Source organism: Melanerpes formicivorus, unplaced genomic scaffold (assembly GCF_026170545.1).
Source record: "Melanerpes formicivorus ecotype bairdi unplaced genomic scaffold, bMelFor1.0.p_v2 SCAF_132, whole genome shotgun sequence".
Classification (NCBI taxonomy): Eukaryota; Metazoa; Chordata; class Aves; order Piciformes; family Picidae; genus Melanerpes; species Melanerpes formicivorus.
The window spans coordinates 251,343-268,663 of NW_027142484.1; the positions used below are offsets into that span (position 1 = coordinate 251,343).

Sequence of the window (17,321 nt, forward strand, 5' to 3'; positions counted from 1 at the left end):
TCACCAGCGCCCTGATCCGGCTCCCAGCACCCCCACCAGCACGCAGCACCCCCACCAGCGCTCCCACCACCAACCCCCCACCAGCGCCCTGATCCAGCTCCCAGTACCCCCACCAGCACCCTCACCAGCGCCCTGATCTGGCACCCAGCACCCCTACCAGCACCCTGATCCAGCGCCCAGTGCCCCCACCAGCAACCCCCCACCAGTGCCCTGACCCAGGACCCCACCAGCAATCCCCCACCAGCGCCCTGACCCAGTACCCTGCTCCTGGCACCTTGCTCCAGCACCCCCACCAGTACCCACTACCCCTGACAGTGCCCAGCACCTTGCTCCTGGCAGCCTGCTCCGGCACCAACCACCAGTACCCAGCACCCCACTCCTGGCACCCTGATCCAGAACCCAGCACTCTCCACCAGCACCCTGCTCCTGGCACCCTGCTCCAGCACCCCTACTAGTACCCTCCCCTCCAGGCATCCTGATCCAGCAGCCAGCACCCCTAACTGCACCCTCGTCTAGAACCTGGCACCACCCCCTCCAGCACCCTGCTCCTGGCACCCTGCTCCAGCACCAACCACCAGTGCTCAGCACCCCACTCCTGGCACCCAGCATCTCCCCACAGAGAGCCCAGAGCGGGCACAGACAGCAACAGTCTGCCCTCTGCTGCCAGCTGCTGTCTCCTCAAGCGGCTGCCCTCAGCTGTGCCTCTGCCCCCCTCAGCTAGGCGCCCCTTGCCATGGTTCCACCACCAACAACCTCCCCTCCGGCTGAGAGTCTCAGCTCTGCCCTCAGGGTCTGGGGGCCAGGGCGGGGGAAGGCCCAGAGCCTTCTGGTGGCCCCATGACCACCTGTGGTGGTTCCCTTGAGCAAAGACAAGTCCCACAGGAGGCCAGAGGTACCAGCAGCTTCCAGCCAGGAAGTCCTCCTTGGTGTACCCCCAATAACGGGGGGGCTGTCCTCCCCCCTGACACCCCCTGGGGGCTGTGGGCACCGAGCTCCATGCTAATGGCCTCCACATCTCCATAGCGCATGTTCTGCACCGTGCCAGCCCCAGGCCGAGCTCTCCATCACCCCAGCCTCCCATGATGGGGCTGGTTCTCCACCATGCCACCTGCCTGCACCCAAAGTGGGGCAGCTGCCCAGGTCGCCGAGGGGGGGGACATGGCTCTGCTCTCAGCACCACCTCTGTGGGCACAGGAAGCTGCTGAGCTCCTCAGGACCAACCAGCTCCAGCGTGGCACCAGAGCTGCTGATGTCCTAGCCACAGACAGCCGTGCCCAGCTGCCCCAGCTCCACCATCCCCCCCCCCTCCCCATGCCACCCTGCAGCCAGTGCAGCCCAGCCGTGCCAAGGCGCGGGGCTTCCCGTGCCAGGCTGGGGGCACGCCCGCCCTCTCTCCTCAGCAGCTTCACAGTCACCCACTCGTGCCAGGCTCCTCCTGCTAGACCCAGGCGGCTTCCAGACCCGTGGGCACGTGCAGGTGATACCGCCCACCCCACTCCCCCACCCCCCGCCCAGTGCCACCTACCCTTCTTCCGAACCACCTCTTCGGACTCGGGCTTGCGGCTGACGGACACAACCTTCATCACCAGGTGGTTGCCACCCTGGCGGATCAGGGACACCACCTGCTTGTGGCCCACCTTCACCACGTTGACACCATTCACCTGGGACACAGAGGGCACCACAATATGCAACTGGAGCATTTGCAGAGCAAAACATGGAGCTCCACCAGGCCTCCTCCACCTCTTTTTTCCCTTCTCCCCCTCCCCCCCCCCCAGTGCTCTCAAATTCCTCACCCTGCCCCTGATAGTTCCCCAGCTCTGCTCCCCACCTGCCCACGTCACCCAGCAGCTCCAGCTCCCAACCATCCCAGCTCCAGCCCTGTGTCCTTCTGCTTCTCAGCCTCCTGAGCTGGGGCAGCTTCTGTCCCAACCTTCTGCCCCACACAACCCAGCCCCAACTCTGAGCCTTCACTTGGTGCCCTGTCCTCAAATGACCCCAGCTTGGGTTGAGGATGGAAAGATTCTGCTCTTGGGTCTCAAGCCCTGTGAGGAGAGGCTGAGGGAGCTGGGGTTGCTTAGCCTGGAGAAGAGGAGACTCAGGGGAGACCTTCTTGCTCTCCACAACTACCTGAAGGGAGGCTGCAGCCAGGTGGGGGTTGGTCTCTTCCCCCAGGCAACCAGCACCAGAACAAGAGGACACAGCCTCAAGCTGTGCCAGGTGAGGTTCAGACTGGAGGTTAGGAAGAAGTTCTTCCCAGCAAGAGAGATTGGCCATTGGAATGTGCTGCCCAGGGAGGTGGTGGAGTCACCATCACTGGAGATGTTTAGGAAGAGCCTGGATGAGCCACTTGGTGCCATGGTTTAGTTGATCAGATGGTGCTGGCTGATAGGTTGGACTTGATGGTCTCAAAGGTCTCTTCCAACCTAGTTTACTCTACTCCACTCTACTCTACTCCTACTCTACTATATTCTACTCCTATTCTATTCTATTCTATTCTATTCTATTCTATTCTATTCTATTCTATTCTATTCTATTCTATTCTATTCTATTCTATTCTATCCCATTCCACTCCACTCCAACCTTCACACATCCAGGGGTGGGAACCCTCAAAGGTCATCTTGGACATGCCCCCCCCATGAAACACCTCCAACCAGCCCTGCTGGAGAAGCTGAGGAACCTCATGTGCAGAGCAGCAGACAGCAGGGCTGCAGACAAGAGCTGGACCCTCTCCTTCCTCCTGGGCCACCAAGACAGACCACCAAAAGCTCACTGCCATCCCCACCTTTAGCTCTACCAAGGCCTCCTCCTCCCTTGGCCACCAAGCACTGGGCCAAGGTGCACAAAGCCTCCTCAGGTGCTTGGGGGATCCACCAAGGAGCAACTCAACAGGAGGTTCTCCACAGGGCAGTGACAGACGGACCCTCACCTGGGGGGGCTGGGCTGAAGGGGGAGTGAGGATGAGGAGCACACAGCACTGGGAAGCAGAGGTGGTCACATAGCTGAGCTGTGGTGGCACTGTCTAGAGGGAGGTAACAGCTGGTGGCAAACAAAGGACAACTGACAATGGACCGGGGAGAATCATGGAATCATTTGGCTTGGAAGAGACTTTGAAGCTCATGGAGTCCAACCCTTGACCCAGCACTGCCAGGGCACCACCAACCCATGGCCCTCAGCACCACAGCTCCAGGGCTCTGGAACCCCTCCAGAGATGAGGACTCCAACACTGCCCTGGGCAGCCTGGGCCAGGCCTGGACAAGCCTCAAGGGGCAGAAATTGTTCCTCATGGCCAACCTCAACCTCCCCTGGGGCAGCCTGAGGCCAGTTCCTCTTGTGCCATCACTTGTGCCTTGGAAGAGAAGACCAACCCCCACCTGGCTGCAGCCTCCCTGCAGGGAGCTGTAGAGAGCCAGAAGGCTTTTAAAGGCCTCCAAGGATGGGAACTCCACCACTGAGCAACAGAAATCCACCATATAGCTGCAGAAGTCAAGCCCTAGCTCCAACACTCTCCAGAAATGGGGTCCCACCAGGAGTGTCCCACCAGCACTGTCCCACCCAGAGTGTCCAACCAAGAGTGTCACCAAGAGTGTCCAACCAGGAGTGTCCCACCAGCACTGTCCCACCAAGAGTGTCCAACCAAGAGTGTCACCAAGAGCATCTCACCAGCACTGTCCCACCAAGAGTGTCACCAAGAGTGTCCAACCAGGAGTGTCCCACCAGCACTGTCCCACAAAGAGTGTCCAACCAAGAGTGTCACCAAGAGTGTCCAACCAGGAGTGTCCCACCAGCACTGTCCCACCAAGAGTGTCCAACCAAGAGTGTCACCAAGAGTGTCCAACCAGGAGTGTCCCACCAGCACTGTCCCACCAAGAGTGTCCAACCAAGAGTGTCACCAAGAGTGTCCCACCAGGAGTGTCCAACCAGCATTATCACACCAAGAGTGTCCAACAAAGAGTGTCCAACCAGCACTGTCCCACCAAGAGTGTCCCACCAGTAGTGTCCAACCAGCACTGTCCCACCAAGAGCGTCCAACCTAGAGTGTCCAACCAGTACTATCCCACCAAGAGCAGAGAGACCTCAACCGACTGGACAGATGGGCAGAATCCAACAGGATGTCATTCAACAAGTCCAAGTGCCAAGTGCTGCACTTTGGCCACGGCAATCCCATGCAGAGCTACAGGCTGGGGTCAGAGTGGCTGGAGAGCAGCCAGGCAGAGAGGGACCTGGGGGTGCTGATCGACAGCTGCCTGAATATGAGCCAGCAGTGTGCCCAGGTAGCCAAGAAGGCCAATGGCATCCTGGCCTGCATTAGGAATAGTGTGGCCAGCGGGAGCAGGGAGGTCATAGTGCCCCTGTACTCTGCACTGGTTAGGCCACACCTCGAGTACTGTGTCCAGTTCTGGGCCCCTCAGTTTAAGAAGGACATTGAGACACTTGAAGGTGTCCAGAGAAGTGCAACAAGGCTGGTGAGAGGCCTTGAGCACAGCCCTGTGAGGAGAGGCTGAGGGAGCTGGGGTTGCTTAGCCTGGAGAAGAGGAGGCTCAGGGGAGACCTTCTTGCTGTCTACAACTACCTGAAGGGAGGTTGTAGCCAGGTGGGGGTTGGTCTCTTCTCCCAGGCAAGCAGCGCCAGAACAAGAGGACACAGTCTCATGCTGCGCCAGGGGAAGTTTAGGCTGGAGGTGAGGAGAAAGTTCTTCCCAGAGAGAGTCGTTCGCCATTGGAATGTGCTGCCCAGGGAGGTGGTGGAGTCACCATCCCTGGAGGTGTTCAAGAGGAGATGGACGTGGCACTTAGTGCCATGGTCTAGTCATGGGGTCAGTGTTGATAGGTCAGACTCAATGATCCTCGAGGTCTCTTCCAACCTTAGTTATACTGTGATACTGTGAAGAGTGTCCAACCAAGAGTGTCTAACCAGCACTCTCCCGCCAAGAGTATCCAACCAAAAGTGTCACCAAGAGTGTCCAACCAGGAGTGTCCAACCAGCACTCTCCCACCAAGAGTATCCAACCAAGAGTGTCCCACCAAGAGTGTCCAATCAGCACTCTCCCACCAAGAGTATCCAACCAAGAGTGTCCAACAAAGAGTGTCCAACCAGCACTCTCCCACCAAGAGTATCCAACCAAGAGTGTCACCCAGAGTGTCCCACCAGGAGTGTCCAACCAGGATGGTCCAACCAGCACTGTCCCACCAAGAGTATTCAACCAAGAGTGTCCAACCAAGAGTGTCCAACCAGGAGTGTCCAACCAGCACTGTCCCACCAAGAGTGCCCAACCAAGACTGTCCAACAAAGAGTGTCCAACCAGCACTGTCCCACCAAGAGTATCCAACCAAGAGTGTCACCAAGAGTGTCCAACCAGGAGTGTCCAACCAGCACTGTCCCACCAAGAGTGCCCAACCAAGAGTGTCATCAATAGTGTCCAACAAAGAGTGTCCAACCAGCACTCTCCCACCAAGAGTATCCAACCAAGAGTGTCACCAAGAGTGTCCAACCAGGAGTGTCCAACCAGCACTCTCCCGCCAAGAGTATCCAACCAAGAGTGTCACCAAGAGTGTCCAAATAGGAGTGTCCAACCAGCACTCTCCCACCAAGAGTATCCAACCAAGAGTGTCACCCAGAGTGTCCAACCCAGAGTGTCCAACCAGGAGTGTCCAACCAGCACTCTCCCACCAAGATTATCCAACCAAGAGTGTCACCCAGAGTGTCCAACCCAGAGTGTCCAACCAGGAGTGTCCAACCAGCACTGTCCCACCAAGAGTGCCCAACCAAGAGTGTCATCAAGAGTGTCCAACAAAGAGTGTCCAACCAGCACTGTGCCACCAAGAGTATCCAACCAAGAGTGTAACCAAGAGTCCCCCACCAAGAGTGTCCAACCAGCACTGTCCCACAAACAGTGTCCAACCAGGAGTGTCCAACCAGCACTCTCCCACCAAGAGTATCCAACCAAGAGTGTCCCACCAAGAGTGTCCAACCAGCACTCTCCCACCAAGAGTATCCAACCAAGAGTGTCCCACCAAGAGTGTCCAACCAGCACTCTCCCACCAAGAGTATCCAACCAAGAGTGTCCAACAAAGAGTGTTCAACCAGCACTCTCCCACCAAGAGTATCCAACCAAGAGTGTCACCAAGAGTGTCCAACCAGGAGTGTCCAACCAGCACTGTCCCACCAAGAGTATCCAACCAAGAGTGTCACCAAGAGTGTCCAACCAGGAGTGTCCAACCAGCACTGTCCCACCAAGAGTATCCAACCAAGAGTGTCCCACCAAGAGTCTCCAACCAAGAGTGTCACCAACAGTGTCCAACCAAGACTGTCCAACCAGCACTGTCCCACCAAGAGTCTCCCACCAACAGTGTCCTACCAACAGTGTCCAACCAGCACTGTCCCACCAGGAGTGTCCCACCAAGAGTGTCCAACCAGCTCTATCCCACCAAGAGTGTCCAACCGTGTCCAACCAGGAGTGTCCAACCAGCACTGTCCCACCAAGAGTGTCCAAGCAGCACTTTCCCACGAAGAGTGTTACCAAGAGTGTCCAACCAGGAGTGTCCAACACCAGGAGTGTCCAACCAATAGTGTCCAACCAGCACTGTCCCACCAACAGTGTCCAACCAAGAGTGTTCCACTGAGTGTCCAACCAGCACTGTTCAACCAGGGTTATTCCACTAAGAGTGTCACCAAGAGTGTCCCACCAAGAGTGTCCAACCAGCACTGTCCCACCAAGAGTGTCCCACCATGTGTGTCCAACCAAGAGTGTCACCAAGAGTGTCCCACCAAGAGTGTCCCATCAGCACTCTCCCACCAGCACTCTCCCACCAGGAGTGTCCAACCTGCACTGTCCCACCAAGAGTGTCCAACAGCAACAGCATCCAACCAGCACTGTCTCACCAGCACTGTCTCACCAGCACTGTCCCACCTGGAGTGTCCAACCAGCACTGTCCCACCTGGAGTGTCCCACCAGCACAGTCCCACCAGCTCTGTCCCACCAGGAGTGTCCAACACCAGAGGTGTCCCACCAGCAGAGTCCCACCAGCTCTGTCCCACCAGCAGTGTCCAACACCAGAGGTGTCCTACCAGCACAGTCCCACCAGCTCTGTCCCACCAGGAGTGTCCAACACCAGAGGTGTCCCACCAGCACTGTCCCACCAGCACAGTCCCACCAGGAGGGTCCAACACCAGAGGTGTCCCACCATCACTATCCCACTACACCAAGGAAGCTTCTCCAGCAGCTGCTCTTGAAAGGTCCAAGTCCCTTTCCCCAAAGGGAGAGGAGCAGAGCTGGGACCAGGCTGGTTCCTGGAGGAGATGGCCTGAAGCTCTGCAGGCCCTGAGCTGTCACTCCAGGCTGCCCAATGCTGCCTACAGCCTGGGCTCTCCTGGCAGCTCCAGACATGGTCTCACCACGGCAGCAACTGAGAACCTACCAGGTGAGGCTACCACAGGGGCTTGTGGTTTGTTGCTGCTAACCTGGGAGAGGACTTCAGCCAAGCCACCCAGCAGAGCTCCAGCAGGAGCAGGTCAGGTTGGAGCAGAGAACCATCTCCCCCCCAAAGGCAGAGAGCTCTTGGCCATGAGGAGGCCCCAACGGGAGCAGAGCAACCTGGGAGATCTCTAGGAGCAGACCCATGGACAGCCCATGGTGGCCTCATGATGCTGCCTGAGTTCCTCAGAGCAGGTCTGGATGCCAGGAGGTGAAGGTGCAGAGGTGGATCTCCAAGGAGATCAGACCCTGGGAGGCCTCCCACTGAAGGAAGTGCTCCAGACCATGGCTGCTCCTCACATGGGGAGAGGGCTGGAGGAGAAAGATCTTCCCAGGCAGTGGGGGAGCCTGGCTGGCTTCGAGCCAGCAGCAAAGAACAAGCCCAGGCCCTTGGACACAGCTGCCTGCTGATGGAGGTGGCCTTTGGGCCTGGGAGAGGACAACAGACCAAGAGTCAAGCCATGCAGAAAGGGTCTTCAACACCCAGAACACAGATGGGAATGTGAAGGCATCAGCTCAAGGTCTGGCCAGCCTCAACTGCTCCAGTCACCTGCTCAGCAGCTCAGGGAGACAGCAGTGCTGAGGAGCTCCAGGAGGATGCTGAACTCCAGGACATTAATGAGCTCCAGAAGGACAATAAGGAGCTCCAAGAGGATGCTGAGGAGCTCCAGGACATTAATGAGCTCCAGAAGGATGCTGAGGAGCTCCAGGACATTAATGAGCTCCAGAAGGACACTGAGGAGCTCCAAGAGGATGCTGAGGAGCTCCAGGATGATAATGAAAAGCTCCAGAAGGACGCTGAGGAGCTCCAGGATGATAATGAAAAGCTCCAGGAGGATGTTGAGGAGCTCAAGGAGGATGCTGAGGAGCTCCAGAAGCACCAGAAGGCTGCTACAGGGGCTGTGCTGGGTGAGGGGTCCTGTTGGCTGGACCAGCTGAGTGGGCCAACCATCTTTGTACGTTCAGCCATGAACCAATGGCAGGAGCACAAAGGTCATCCCGAGCCAGCAAGCCCAAGCTGAGGAGGAAGGGTTGTGTGAGGAGGCCAGGCCAGCATGAAACATGAACAGACAGAATGAGTCAGAGGCTGCCCAGGTGACCAAGAAGGTCACCAGCAGCCTGGCCTGGATCAGCAATGGTGTGGCCAGCAGGAGCAGGGCAGGGATTGTCCCCCTGCACTGGGCACTGCTGAGGCCCTGGAATCCTGGGGTCAGTTTTGGCCTCTCACTCTCAGAAGGACAGGTCAGCAGGTCCAGAGACCTGCTGAGGACCCTCAGCAGGTCCAGAGAAGGGCAAGAGAGCTGTGGAAGGGTCTAGAGAAGGAGGAGAAGGGTCTGGAGAACTTGTGAGGAGCTGGGGTGGTTGAGTCTGGAGAGAAGGAGGCTGAGGGGAGACCTTCTGGCTCTCTACAGCTCCCTGCAGGGAGGCTGCAGCCAGGTGGGGTTGGTCTCTTCTCCCAAGGAACAAGAGAAGAGGAAATGGCCTCAAGTTGTCTTAAAGGAGGTTGAGGTTGGCCATGAGGAACAATTTCTGCCCCTTGAGGGTTGTCCAGGCCTGGCCCAGGCTGCCCAGGGCGGTGCTGGAGTCCCCATCCCTGGAGGGGTTTCTGAGCTGTGGAGCTGAGGGCCATGGGTTGGTGGTGCCCTGGCAGTGCTGGGGTAAGGCTTGGACCTGATGAACTTTAAAGTCTCTTCCAATCCCAATGACTTTGTGACTTTATCCCACCTAACACATGGTCTCTCCACAGAGCTGGGGTCCACCTGGCCTCACCCCACCTCACCTGCCACCACTGCTGCCCTGGAGGTTGGGCTCTTCTGCCAAGGAAGAAGGGACAGGACAAGAGGAAACAGCCTCAGGCTGCTCCAGGGGAGGTTGAGGTTGGCCATGGGGAACAATTTCTGCCCTTTGAGGGTTGTCCAGGCCTGGCCCAGTCTGCCCAGGGCAGTGCCAGAGTCCCCATCCCTGGAGGGGTCTCAGAGCTGTGGATCTGAGGGCCATTGGTTGGTGGTGCCCTGGCAGTGCTGGGTCAGGAGGTAGACTCCATGAGCATCAAGCTCTTCTCCAACCAAAACCATTCTGTGATTCCATGGCTCCAGCACTCCATGGCTCCAGCACTCCAAAGATCCAGGACTTCATGGTTCCATCACTCCATGGCTCCAGGACTCCATGGCTCCATCACTCCATGGCTCCATCACTCCATGGTTCCAGCACTCCATGGCTCCAGCACTCCATGGCTCCAGCACTCCATGGCTCCAGCACTCCATGGGTCCAACACTCCATGGGTACAGGACTCTTTGGCTCCAGCACTCCAGAGATCCAGGACTTCACAGATCCATCACTCCGTGGCTCCATCACTCCATGGATCCAGCACTCAATAGGTCCAACACTCTTTGGCTCCAGCACTCCATGGATCCAGCACTCAATAGGTCCAACACTCCATGGATCCAGGACTCTTTGGCTCCATCACTCCATGGCTCCATCGCTCCATGGCTCCATCGCTCCAGCACTCCATGGCTCCAGCACTCCAGGGCTCCATCACTCCATGGATCCAGCACTCCATGGCTCCATGGCCCCATGGCTCCAGCACTCCATGGCTCCAGCACTCCAGGGCTCCATCACTCCATGGCTCCAGCACTCCATGGATCCAGCACTCCATGGATCCAGCACTCCATGGCTCCATGGCTCCATGGCTCCAGCACTCCATGGCTCCATCGCTCCATGGCTCCAGCACTCCATGGCTCCATCACTCCATGGTTCCAGCACTCCATGGCTCCAGCACTCCATGGCTCCAGCACTCAATGGGTCCAACACTCCATGGATCCAGGACTCTTTGGCTCCAGCACTCCAAAGATCCATCACTCCATGGCTCCATCACTCCATGGCTCCAGCACTCAATAGGTCCAACACTCCATGGCTCCAGCACTCCATGGTTCCAGGACTTCATGGCTCCAGCACTCCATGGCTCCAGCACTCCATGCCAACCACCACACCCTCCTTCTCCAGCCTCTGTTGATGTTGTCCCCACCAACCTCTTCACCCCCACCCCACCCTCCCCGCCAGCTTCCGACCACCTCCTTCCATCCCCTCCACGGGACCCAGGCAGAGAACCTTTCCCCAGCTGCTCTGAGTCGCTCTCCCAGGGCTTCCTGGCAGCTCTGGGAGGCTGTGGTGGAAGCAGGGGAGCTGTTCCTCGCCGCCTGTGCATGGCAGGGGGGGTTATTTTTGGCTCTCTCCTTGGTTACAGCTGGGAACCTTCCCGTTGCCCGGCTCAGCGCAGGGCTGGCAGCCTCCTCCTGATTGGCTCCAGGGCCGCAGCAGAACCTTGCTGCCTGGGTGGCTTTTTTTTGGGGGGTGTTTTTTTTGGGTGGCTTTTCAATTTTCCACTTTTTTGGCACCACAATATGCAACTGGAGCATTTGCAGAGCAAAAAATGGAGCTTCACCAGGCCTCCTCCACATCCTCCTCCTTTTTTTCCTTCTCCCCCCCCCCCCCAGTGCTCTCAAATTCCTCACCCTGCCCCCTGATAGTTCCCCAGCTCTGCTCACCACCTGCCCACATCACCTCCAGCAGCTCCAGCTCCCAACCATCCCAGCTCCAGCCCTGTGTCCTTCTGCTTCTCAGCCTTCTGAGCTGAGGCAGCTTCTGCCCCAACCCCTTGCCCCACACAAGCCAGCCCCAACTCTGAGCCTTCACTTGGTGCCCTGTCCTCAAATGACCCCAGCTTGGGTTGAGGATGGAAAGATTCTGCTCTTGGGTCTCAAGCCCTGTGAGGAGAGGCTGAGGGAGCTGGGATTGTTTAGCCTGGAGAAGAGGAGGCTCAGGGGAGACCTTCTTGCTCTCTACAACTCCCTGAAGGGAGATTGTAGCCAGGAAGAGGTTGGTCTCTTCTCCCAGGCAAGCAGCACCAGAACAAGAGGACACAGTCTCAAGCTGCACCAGGGGAGGTTCAGGCTGGAGATTAGGAAGAAGTTCTTCCCAGCAAGAGAGATTGGCCATTGGAATGTGCTGCCCAGGGAGGTGGTGGAGTCACCATCCCTGGAGGTGTTCAAGAGGGGATTGGATGTGGCACTTGGTGCCATGGTTTAGCAGTCATGAGGTGCTGGGTGACAGGTTGGACTTGATGATCCTTGAGGTCTTTTCCAACCTTATTGATTCTGTGATTCATCACCAGTGGCCTGCTGGGTTCCCTGGCCAGCAGAGGTCTGGGCAGGGAGAGGATGAGGGCTTGCAAGGCTTCCAGCAGCTGTCCATGGGTGACCTCACCCAGCAGCTCCTCTCTGGTGCTGGGGACAGCCCCAGTGTCCACGCCCTGTCGCCAGCCTAGATGCAGGGACTGGCAGAAGCCACCTCTGTGCTCCCACCCTGCAGCTTCCTCACGTGGAGGCACCTCCTGGGCCTGCCTGGAGACAGCTATGGCCACACCTTGCTATAACAGATGCTGTTCCAGGTGGTGGTGGAGTCACCATCACTGGAGGTGTTTAGGGAGAGCCTGGATGAGGCACTTGGGGCCATGGTTTAGTTGATCAGATGGTGTTGGGTTATAGGTTGGACTTGATGATCTCAAAGGTCTCTTCTAACCTGGTTAATTCCATTCCATTCCATTCCATTCCATTCCATCCCCTGAGGGTCAGGAGATGCCTCCTCCCCAGGACACCTCTCATGGGTTGATGCACATTATCAAAGAGTTCAAGGAGCATGGAATTGGAACAGTTGGATCTAAGATCATCCAGTCTAAGATCATCCAACCCAACCCCACCATGGCCATCAAACTCTGTCCACAAGTGCCATGGCCACAGGTTTCTTGAACACCTCCAGGGCTGGTGCTTGACCAGAATGGACACAGCGAGGTCCTGACCACCAGAGCTGCTGTGACACCACCATGATGCTACCAGAGTCATCAGCTCTTGGTTTTCTTCTGTCAAGGGACATCACTCCTGGGTACCATCATCTGACAGCAACAAGGTGGCCTACAGAGGTGCTGGGGAGCCTGGAGCAGCTCTGTGAGGAGCAAAGGCTGAGAGCCCTGGGGCTGAGAGCCTGCAGAAGAGCAGCCCCAGAGGCATCAATGCTCAGCAGGAGCTGAAGGAGCTGTGTGGGGCAAGAGGCTGGGGCCAGGCTCTGCTCAGTGGTGCCCAGGGGCAGCACAAGGGCCAAGGGACAGCAAGGGGAAGCCAGGAGGTTCCATCAGGAGCAACTTGTTTGGTGTGAGGGTGCTGGAGGCCTGGAGCAGGCTGCTCTGAGAGGTTGTGGAGTCTCCTTCTGTGGGTCCTTCCAACCCCCTCTGGCCATTGTGCCCCTGGGCAAGCTGCTGGGGGTGCCTCTGGTGGAGCAGGGGGGTTGGACTGGCTGAGCTCCAGAGGTCCCTTCCCACCCCACTGTGCTGGGATCTGGGGATTCTGTGATGCTCCCCTGGAGGCAGAAGGGTCTTTCAGGCTCCCTCAGCCTCTCCTCACAGGGCTGTGCTCCAGACCCCTCCCCAGCTTTGTTGCCCTTCTCTGGACACCTTCCAGCATCTCAACATCTTTCCTAAACTGAGGGGCCCAGAACTGGACACAGGACTCCAGGTGTGGCCTCACCAGTGCCTCACCCCAGCACAGCCTGCTGGAGAGGAGCTTCTGCTCCACTTGTGGCTCACTGACAGGGCAGTGGTGGTCACCGTGGTGGCCACAAGACAGCTGTCAGATGGCTGCCTCTGGAAGGAGGTGTGGAAGCTGAGCAGCTGAGCTGGGCTCTGAGGTCCAGGAGAGACCTCAGCTTCGTGAGGAGAAGGCCAAAGGGAGGGGGGAGCTGGGTGCCACAGGAACGTTGCTTGAGGAGCAAGCCACCCACCCTGGCGAGCTGGGGATGGGGGAAGCTTCATTGGAAAGCTTCTGAACCTACTCAAAACCTACCAGGAGAGCCCATGATGATCTTTGAGTTTTTTTCCAACCTTATTGATTCTATGATTCTATTGATTCCATTGATCCCATTGATTCTAGGATTGTATGATGGGCACCAATGAGGGAGAAGATCAAGAAGGACAGAACCCAGCTGGGACAAAGACTCTCAGAGGACAGGAAGCAGAAGAGCTCCTGGTGGCAGCAAAAGGAGGCTCAGAGCAAATGCCAGCAGCCATGGCTTAGCTGCAGCTGGGGTCTGCATGCTGCATGGACAAAGGGCCAAGGTCCATGGGCACAGCTGCCAGCTGTGGATGGAGCACAGCAGATGGGGCAGGATGGGCAGGCAGAAGTAGGAGAGCAACATCTGAGGGACCTGCATGAAGGTCCACAGGGCCTGGTGAGACTGAGCAGAGCCGAGGGAGCCAGCAGGAGTTTATCCCTAGGAGCTCCCATGGGATGTGGAGATGGAGAAGAGACCCAGGTGTCTTCCTGAGGCAACAGAGTGACAGCACAAGGGGGGCTGTCTTCAGACTGGAAGAAGCTGGCTTAGAGGAGGCAAGGGAGAGAGACACTGCAACAGCTTGCCCAGAGGAGGTGGAGAGGCTCCAAGCCTGGAGGTGCCCAAGGCCAGGGTGGATGAGGCCGTGAGCAAGTGCCCAAGGGAAAGCTGTCTGTGCCCATGGCAGGGGTTCAGACATGGCTGACCCTGCAGGGCCCTTCAAACACATTGTATGGTTCTATGAACCTCTGAAATCCCACACTCAGAACCATGTCCAAAGACTGGATCTCCAAACACAACTGTGGCCAGGAAGGGCCTCCTCCTGTGTCTGCTGCCAGAGGAGAGCAAAGAGGACAAGCCCAGAGCAGGGGACAGGCTCAGGGCAGAGGACAATCTCAGAGCAAGGAGGACAAGCTCAGAGCAGAGACAAGCCCAGAGCAGAGGATAAGCTCAGAGCAAGGAGGACAAGCTCAGAGCACAGGACAAGCCCAGAGCAAGGAGGACAAGCTCAGAGCAGAGGACAAGCCCAGAGCAGAGGGTAAGCTCAGAGCAAGGAGGACAAGCCCAGAGCAAGGAGGACAAGCTCAGAGCAGAGGACAAGCTCAGAGCAAGGAGGACAATCTCAGAGCAAGGAGGACAAGCTCAGAGCAAGGAGGACAAGCTCAGAGCACAGGACAATTTCAGGGCAAGGAGGACAAGTTCAGAGCAAGGAGGACAATCTCAGAGCAAGAAGGACAAGCTCAGAGCAAGGAGGACAAGCTCAGAGCACAGGACAAGCCCAGAGCAAGGAGGACAAGCTCAGAGCAGGGACAAGCCCAGAGCAGAGGATAAGCTCAGAGCAAGGAGGACAAGCTCAGAGCAGAGGACAAGCTCAGAGCAAGAAGGACAAGCCCAGAGCACAGGACAATCTCAGAGCAAGGAAGACAAGCTCAGAGCAGAGGACAAGCCCTGAGCAGAGGACAAGCTCAGAGCAAGGAGGAGAAGCTCAGAGCAGAGTACAAGCCCAGAGCAGAGGACAAGCTCAGAGCAAGGAGGACAAGACCAGAGCAGAGGACAAGCTCAGAGCAAGGAGGACAAGCCCACAGCAAGAAGGACAATCTTAGAGCAAGGAGGACAAGCCCAGAGCAGGGGACAGGCTCAGAGCAAGAAGGACAATCTCAGAGCAAGGAGGACAAGCCCAGAGCAGAGGACAAGCTCAGAGCAAGGAGGACAAGACCAGAGCAATGAGGACAATCTTAGAGCAAGGAGGACAAGCCCAGAGCAAGGAGGACAAGCTCAGAGCACAGGACAATCTCAGAGCAAGGAGGACAATCTCAGAGCAAGGAGGACAAGCTCAGAGCAAAGAGGACAAGCTCAGAGCACAGGACAAGCCCAGAGCAGGGGACAGGCTCAGAGAAGAGGATAAGCTCAGAGCAAGGAACACAAGCTCAGAGTAAGCAGGACAAGCCCAGAGCAAGCAGGACAAGCCCAGACCAGGCGACAAGCCCAGAGCAAGCAGGACAAGCTCAGAGCAGGGGACAAGCCCTGAGCAGAGGACAAGCTCAGAGCAAGGAGGAGAAGCTCAGAGCAGGGGACAAGCTCAGAGCAGAGGACAACCCCAGAGCTTGCACCCACAGCTCCACCTGTGGTTTCCCAGCACTCAGAGCCTTCTCTGTGAGCATCCCTCAAGCCCAAGAGCTGCAAGCAGCTGCTCCCTGGTTGGTGGCTCCACCAGCACCAGTGATACAGAAGCCTTTTGCCAAGAGAGCACAGCCCTGGGACTCACCTGCCAGAGGCTGGCTGCAAACTGGGCTCCTATCTTGGGACGTGTCACCCTGGGGGCCCTTGTCCCGGCAGGACAGAGCTGGGCAGTGAGTCCAGCAGATCTGTCACCTCCTGAAGCAGACCTCAGAGGCTATCTCCATACTGAAGTAGTCTCCACAGGCAGAAGTGGCCAAGGGGATAGCCAGGGAGGTGCAGGCAGGCAAAGCCTGATGGGAGGGGAGATGAATCCCACCACTGACCTCTCTCATCAAACCCTGTCCTCAAGTGCCATGGCCACCCATTTCCTGAACACCTCCAGGGATGGGGTCCCCATCACCTCCCTGGGCAGCCTGCCCAACACCCATGGGGCAACTCTGCTCAGGGCCTACAACCCCCAGGGCTGCTCCACAGCACAGAGCAGGCTGCAGAGATGTGTGGTGGGCCTCAGGTGCTGGTGGTGCTGGTGGGCTGATGGTTGGATTTGATCAGCTTTCATAGAATCATGGAATCAATAAGTTGGAAAAGACCTCAGAGACCATCAAGTCCAATCTGTCACCCAATACCTCATGACCAGACCATGGCACCAAGTGCCACATCCAATCCCCTCTTGAACACCTCCAGGGATGGTGACTCCACCACCTCCCTGGGCAGCACATTCCAATGGCGAACGACTCTCTCTGTGAAGAACTTTCTCCTCACCTCCAGCCTAAACCTCCCCTGGTGCAGCTTAAGACTGTGTCCTCTTGTTCTGGTGCTGCTTGCCTGGGAGAAGAGACCAACCCCCACCTGGCTACAACCTCCCTTCAGGTAGACAGCAAGAAGGTCTCCCCTGAGCCTCCTCTTCTCCAGGCTAAGCAATCCCAGCTCCCTCAGTCTCTCCTCACAGGGCTGTGCTCCAGACCCCTCCCCAGCTTTGTTGCCCTTCTCTGGACATCTTCCAACATCTCAACATCCTTCCTAAACTGAGGGGCCCAGAACTGGACACAGGACTCAAGGTGTGGCCTAACCAGTGCAGAGTCCAGGGGCAGAATGACCTCCCTGCTCCTGCTGGCCACACTGTTCCTGATGCAGGCCAGGATGCCATTGGCCCTCTTGGCCACCTGGGCACACTGCAGGCTCATGTTCAGCTGCTGTCAACCAGCACCCCCAGGTCCCTCTCTGCCTGGCTGATCTCCAGCCACTCTGACCCCAGCCTGTAGCACTGCATGGGGTTGTTGTGGCCAATGTGCAGAACCTGGCACTTGGATGTGTTCAATCTCATGCCCTTGGACTCTGCCCATCTGTCCAGCCTGTCCAGGTCCCTCTGCAGAGCCTTTCTACCCTCCAGCAGATCAACTCCTGCCCCCAGCTTGGTGTCATCTGAAAATTTACTGATGATGGACTCAATGCCCTCATCCAGATCATCAATAAAGATGTTAAAGAGCACAGGGCCCAGCACTGATCCTTGGGGCACACTACTAGTGCCTGGCTGCCAGCTGGATGTGGCACCATTCACCACCACTCTCTGGGCTCAGCCCTCCAGTCAGTTCCTAACCCAGCTCAGAGTGCTGCTGTCCAAGCCAGGGACTGACAGCTTGGCCAGGAGTTTGCTGTGGGGCACAGTGTCATCTGCAGCCCCTTGTCACACAGGCTCTGTCCTCCTCAAGGCAGAAGGCCCTCCCTGTGGGTGGGTGAGGACAACCAGGTCCAGCACCCAAGCAGAAGCTTTTCAACATTTTCATCAGAGACA

The 17,321-nt window shown here is 57.4% G+C and overlaps 1 protein-coding gene across 2 annotated transcripts in view; it reads right to left on the reverse strand.

Moving 5' to 3' along the window:
• The window catches only part of SHANK3 (SH3 and multiple ankyrin repeat domains 3), a 253,022-nt gene that overhangs the window by 49,306 nt on the left and 186,395 nt on the right, over positions 1-17,321 (reverse strand). For both annotated transcript variants that reach the window (XM_068168106.1, XM_068168105.1), the window contains exon 18: positions 1,526-1,661. In XM_068168106.1, coding sequence (XP_068024207.1) covers positions 1,526-1,661 — 136 coding nt within the window. The remainder of the gene's footprint in view (positions 1-1,525; positions 1,662-17,321) is intronic.